The sequence below is a fragment of the Manacus vitellinus genome, unplaced genomic scaffold (genome assembly GCF_001715985.3).
Source record: "Manacus vitellinus isolate BGI_N305 unplaced genomic scaffold, ASM171598v3 scaffold_122_pilon, whole genome shotgun sequence".
Classification (NCBI taxonomy): domain Eukaryota; kingdom Metazoa; phylum Chordata; class Aves; order Passeriformes; family Pipridae; genus Manacus; species Manacus vitellinus.
Window position 1 is genome coordinate 282,614 of NW_021938909.1, and position 6,100 is coordinate 288,713.

General features: G+C 49.3%; 1 protein-coding gene across 1 annotated transcript in view; it reads left to right on the top strand.

Annotated features, from left to right (window-relative positions):
• The window catches only part of LOC103759801 (trifunctional purine biosynthetic protein adenosine-3), a gene marked incomplete at its 5' end in the record, with an annotated part of 25,113 nt that overhangs the window by 9,917 nt on the left and 9,096 nt on the right, over positions 1-6,100 (top strand). Inside the window, 3 exons of the mRNA XM_029965890.1 lie at positions 3,863-4,094; positions 4,199-4,293; positions 5,032-5,141. Coding sequence (XP_029821750.1) covers positions 3,863-4,094; positions 4,199-4,293; positions 5,032-5,141 — 437 coding nt within the window. The remainder of the gene's footprint in view (positions 1-3,862; positions 4,095-4,198; positions 4,294-5,031; positions 5,142-6,100) is intronic.

The window sequence follows — 6,100 nt, forward strand, 5'->3', positions numbered from 1 at the left end:
GGGAGGAAATCCTGAGGTAAAAGGGGCAGATTTTTGGTTAAAAAAGGCAGATTTGGGGGTGCTGAGGCGGGTTTGGGGTTGAAAGGGGCATATTTCAGGGTGTGCAGAAACATTTCTGAGGTAAAAAATTCCGATTTTGGGCTGAAGGAGGCAGATTTTTTGTGGTTGGAGGAAATCCGGAGGTAAAAGGGGCAGATTTTTGAGTATAAAAGGCAAGTTTGGGGGTGTCAGAGACACTTCTGAGGTAAAAAAGGCAGCTATTGAGGTGAAGAGCCAAAAGTTGGGTTTTGGGAACGTATCTGTGGTTAAAGAGACCAATTTTGGCATGTGAGAGAAAATTCTGAGGTAAAAGGGGCAGATTTTGAGGTAAAAATGCAGATTTGGGGGTGAAAATGCAAATTTGAGGGGTGGGACAACATTTCCAAGGTTAAAAAAGAATTGAATTTTGGGGTCTGTGGGCAGGCTTTTAGGTAGGAAAGGCAAATTTGGGGGGTAGGCAGGAAATTCTTAAGTAAAAAATGTGGATTTTTGGGGTCTGGAGGCAGATTTCGGGGTGAAATGGCAGAATTGGGGTGAAAGAGGCAGATTTTGGGGTCTGGAGGGGAATTTGGGAGTAAAAATGACAGATTTGGTGGAATAGGGGGAGATTGGGGAGTCTGGAGGGATATTTTGAGATGGAAAAGGCAGATGGGGGGTGAAAATAGCAGGTTTTGATGTCTGGTGGAGGTTTTGGGTTGAAAGAGGAGATTTTGTGGTGAGAAGGGCAGGTTTTGATGCCTGGAGGGAGATTTGGGACAAAATAGGCAAATTTTGAGGTAAAAAGGACAAACTTGGGGTGAAAATGGCATATTTTTGTGGCTGGAAGGAGATTTTGAGGCAAAACAGGCAAATATTGTGGTAAAAAAGGGAGATTTGGGGTGAAAATGGCATATTTGGGGGTCTGGCGGAAGATTTGGGACTAAAAAAGCTGACTTTGATGCCTGGAGGGAGATCTTGGAACAGAAATAGGCAAATTTGAAGCAAAAAGAGTCAGATTTGGGGTGAAAGGGGCAGATTTTTGGGTCTGGAGTCAGATTTGGGATTGAAAAGGTTGATTTTGATGTCTGAAGGGAGATTTTGGGGGTGAAAATTGGAGATTTTGGGTGAAAAAGGCCGATTTGGGGTGAGAGAGGCCGATTTGGGGTTGAAGGCTGCAGTTGTGGGGTGAAAAGTGCTGGATTTGAGGGCCCACACCTGGGGGAGGGGGGGGAAGTGCAACCTCCTCCATCAGTGCAGTCTCTGTGCCAGGCAGGATCATTCCTGTGGGACACCTTCTCCAACGGGTCTTGGAAACAGGAGGATATAGATATTCAATATCCATATAAATAGTCAGTGTAGATATTCAATATTCATGTAGTTATTCAATATTCATGTAGATATTCAGTATTCATATAGCTATTCAATGTAGCTATTCAGTATTCCCCTAATATGCAATATTTATTTCCTCTGTTAAAATTCTGGTAGTTCAGTATCTCGTGAAGATTATTAAAATGTTTAAAAACAGAGGGAACTGTTGCAGAACTGTGTCCTTCCCCCTCAGCTCTTGCCTTGCCAGTCCCACAATCCTTGATTAAGGATCTTCTATCAAGGCCATCTGATTTTTGGCAGCACAGCAGTGACCCTCCATCCGCCTGGGAGAAGGTTGTTGTGTCCCTTTTCCCTGTCAGGATTCCCGCTGCCATGCTCTCCTCCCTCACTCTCCTTCCCTCCCAGTCCCCTCACTGTTTGCTTTGGTTTGTCAGTGAAATCCTGGGGAACTCTGCATTTCTGGGACTGTAAAACCCAAAGCACAGGACCGGGTGGATCCTGCTGGTCCTGAGCTGCCTCCCGCTGGCCACACTCAGGAACTTCACTGTTTCCAAGCTGATTTCCATTCCCTTAGGATATGGTGACCCCCTGCTGGTTACTCACAAAAAAGACATTCAAATCAATGAAATCCAATCCCTTCTTTTATTACACTCCACTTTGGAGTTTTGTGGGGTTTATTAGTTTTTGTTTCTACTTTTCACATTGGTTCCCACATTTTTAGACAGGGTGGGATTGTTGGGGTGTCCTGTGCAAGGCCGGGAGTTGAACTGGATGATCGTCCTTACGGGTCCCTTCCAGCTCAGGATATTCAGTGATTCTATGATTTTAATGACTAGACAAACATTTTATTCTGGAGTATTCCATAAAAAAACGATGGGAAGGGCTTGGATTTCCATTGCAGCTAGGCCAGCCGGGGCAGTGCTGTGGCAGTGTCACACACTGTGCCTTCCTTCCCCAGGTATTTAAGGTCCCTTTTATTGCTTGGAGAATCTGTCGAGCTGCAGTGATGAGAAAACTGTGTTTGGTTTTGCTTTTTCCAGGTGATGGCAGCAGTTCCTCCTTTTCCCTTCTCTCCTCAAAACAGGAATCTAAAAAAAAACCCTGTTTTGCTTTTTTCTCTCAGCTCTGTGAGTGTTTGTAGAGCACCGGTTCCAGGGGTTGTAGGGAATTGTGTGGAGTGGGTAACATTGACACTGATGGTTTAATGCCAGGGAGAGGGGAGAATCCAGGCAATAAATGGGTGTGGATTGTGATTTCCTCGAGGAAAGTCCTGCACAAATTACTCACAATTCCAACACACAGCACAGCTTTCCCTGGCACAGGACAGGGATGTGTCCTGATGTGGCTCCTGGATCCCTCACTTCTGCTCCTGTGAGATCTGTTCCCTTACTTTGAGTCCCCAGCCCAGCAAGGACATGGAGCTGCTGGAGAGAGGCCAGAGCAGGCCCCAGGAGGATCCCAGGGCTGGAGCAGCTCTGCTGGGAGGAAAGGCTGGGAGAGCTGGGATTGTTCAACCTGGAGAGGAGAAGCTTTGGGGTGACCTGATTGTGGCCTTGCAGGGCCTGAAGGGGCTCCAGGAAAGATGGAGAGAGATTATTGACAAGGGCTGGAGGGACAGGACACAAGGGATGGCTTCAAACTGACAGAGAGTAGGGTTAGGTGGGATATTGGGAAGGAATTCCTGGCTGGGAGGGTGGGGAGGCCCTGGCCCAGGTTGCCCAGAGAAGCTGTGGCTGCCTCTGGATCCCTGGAAGTGCCCAAGGCCAGGTTGGATGGGGCTTGGAGCAACCTGGGCTGGTGGAAGGTGTCCCTGCCCATGGCAGGGGTGGCACTGGATGGGCTTTGAGGTCCCTCCCAACCCAAACTCTTCTGGGATATTGTGATACTTACTGAATGTCTCAGAAGGGGTTCCTGAGCCCATGGATGCCCTTCACTGGTAGTGCTGTTTCTCCAAAGAAAGGAAAGGTAGGAAACTTTATTGCTGTTCTCCCTTGACTGAAAAAAAGACTTCAGTCTTCACTCTTTTGTCCAAAGAAGGGCAACAGAGCTGGGGAAGGGTCTGAGGAACATGTCCTGGGAGGAGCAGCTGAGGGAGCTGGGGGGGTTTATCTGGAGAAGAGGAGGCTCAGGGGGGACCTCATTGCTCTCCCCAACTCCCTGACAGGAGGGGGCAGGGAGGGGGGTCGGGCTCTGCTGCCATGTCCAAGGGAAAGGAGGAGAGGAAATGGCCTCAAACTGCACCAGGGCAGGTTCAGGTTGGAGATCAGAAACACTTTCTCCTGCAGGAGTGGTCAGGCCTTGGAATAAGTGTCCCAGGGAGGTGGTGGAGTCCCTGTGTCTGGGAGTGTCCCAGAGGTGTCTGGATGTGGCCCTTGGGGACAGGGATTAGGGGTGATTGTGGTGGTGCTGGGGTGGGACTGGGTGATCCTGGAGGGCTCTCCCAGCCTTGATTCTGTGATTCTGTCACCAGAGTGTGTGATTTAAAATCCTCAGAGGATTCCTCTTGCTTTTGCAGGGCTGCTGCAGGCCAAGGCCTTGGGGCTGCAGGTGTTCCATGGTGGCACAGCACTGAGGGATGGCAGGGTGGTGACGAGTGGTGGCAGAGTGCTCTCCATCACTGCGGTCCGGGAGGACCTGCTGGAAGCCCTGGCAGAAGCCAACAGGGGCGTGGCCACCATCCACTTCCAGGGAGCCACGTACAGGAGGGACGTCGGCCAGCGGGGCCTGCGGCTGCTCCGACAGCCCCTGTATGTAAGCAAAGGCCCAGATGTTTGTGTCTGTTGTTCCTCTGTGGGATGGCCCTTGCAGAAAACGTCCCTGCTGCTGCCAGCACGTCCCTTCCTCCCCACAGGGCCCTGATGTACAAAGAGAGACGTGTGGAAGCCGCAGCCAGGGACGTTCTGTGTCACCTGCCACAAGCATCAGTTGTGAGTGGTACCAGGTCAGGTAAGACTGGGGAGAATATTTGAATTTCCTCAGTATATTGGATGAAACAGCATTTTTTTTCTCCCCAGGAAGTGAGCAGTGCATTTGTGGCATTGAACTTGAGCTGGGGAAGCTGGGCTGGGGTCACCACAAAGAAACAAAACTCTCATTTCTTTCTTGTCACTCCTCTGATGATTAATTAAAAAATACTTGGCTTCCCCTGGAGGTGATCGTGCTTTGTCAAGGTGCAGAACAGAAAAGAATAGAATAGAAATAACAGAATAAATAAACAAATAATAGTTTAAAAAAAAACCTGGAGAAAAGGAGGCTCAGGGGGGACCTTCTGGCTCTGCAACCCCCTGACAGGAGGGGGGAGCCGGGGGGGATCGGGCTCTGCTGCCAGGGAACAAGGGACAGGAGGAGAGGGAACGGCCTCCAGCTGTGCCAGGGGAGGCTCAGGTTGGACAGGAGGAGGAATTTCCTGCTGGAAAGGGTGGTGAGGCCTTGGCAGGGGCTGCCCAGGGAGGTTTGGAGTGCCCAGCCCTGGAGGTGTCCCAGGAAGGACTGGCCGTGGCACTCAGTGCTCTGGGCTGGGGGACAAGGTGGGGATGGGGCACAGGGGGATCCATGGGCTGGGAGGGCTTTTCCAGCCCCAATGATTCTGGAATTCTGTGCTATATTGCAGTTCTTGTCTTGATGAGGGTCTTGGGTTTTTTTATTTGCCGTGGAAATGACCCTTGGTGTGTTTGTACTTGGCAGGCAGTCGCCCAGAACTGGGAGGCTTTGCTGGTTTCTTTGACTTGAAGACATCTGGTTATGAGGATCCCATCCTGGTGTGTCAAGCTAAAGGCCTTGGAGCTAAACTGCAGGTAACTTGCAACTGAGCTGTGGCAAATCTGGTGTTACCTCCCAAGGCTTTTAAGTGCCACTGCCAGTCACAGCATCTGCACCCTCCTGAGCACCATAAATACACCTGAGCCCACTGCAGTTGGCATCTCAACCTTGGAGATGATCATTTGAGCAAGGCCTGTCACTGAGAATGTGGATATTTTGTGATGAAATTCTAATAAACCAAAAATTTAGGTGAGCACTTGAGGCACTAAGAACCAAAATTTCTGTCCTTTGGCTTTGAGAGACGGGGAGGGTTGAAATGAGAACTGTCAGACTCAGCTCAGCAAACTGTGTGTGCAGAGGGAGCACAGTTACCTCTCCCTGGTAACTGTCAGGGCACTGGGGAAAGGAAGGATGGAGGAAATAAACATTAAAGGGGAATAGAAGCCAAGAGATAAAGAGTTTTAATTACCCAAGAACACGCAGGATAAGTTGAACCAGGGATATATTTATATATTGGATCAGGATAAACTGAGCCAGGGATATATTTATATATTGAATCAGGATAAGTTGAGCCAGGGATATCTTTATATGTTGAACCAGAAGGTTTTCAGCCACCAGAAAAGGGGAGACCCGAAGCTCCTTTCACTGGTCAAGCACAGCAGCATCACACGTTTGAAGTTGGTGCTTGTACCTTTAATAACAGGATGATAAACAGGAGACTGCAGGGAATCATCCAGAAGGTCTTTTGCAATCTTACATCCTTGGACACCTCTGAGCATGAAAAAGGGATTGGTACTGACTCTTGTGAGTCTTTGTTCCAACTGCTTGGCAGAGAGACATTCCCAACTGTGTTTCCACAGGCTGTTCCCAAGATTCTTCCTTGGCCAAAAAAAAGTTGGCCAATGGCTTTAGGAATTGTTCCTGAAGCAGTGGGAGGGAGGTGCTGTAATGCACCAAAGGGTGAGTGGTTTCCATAGCACTCCTAAATCCAGCA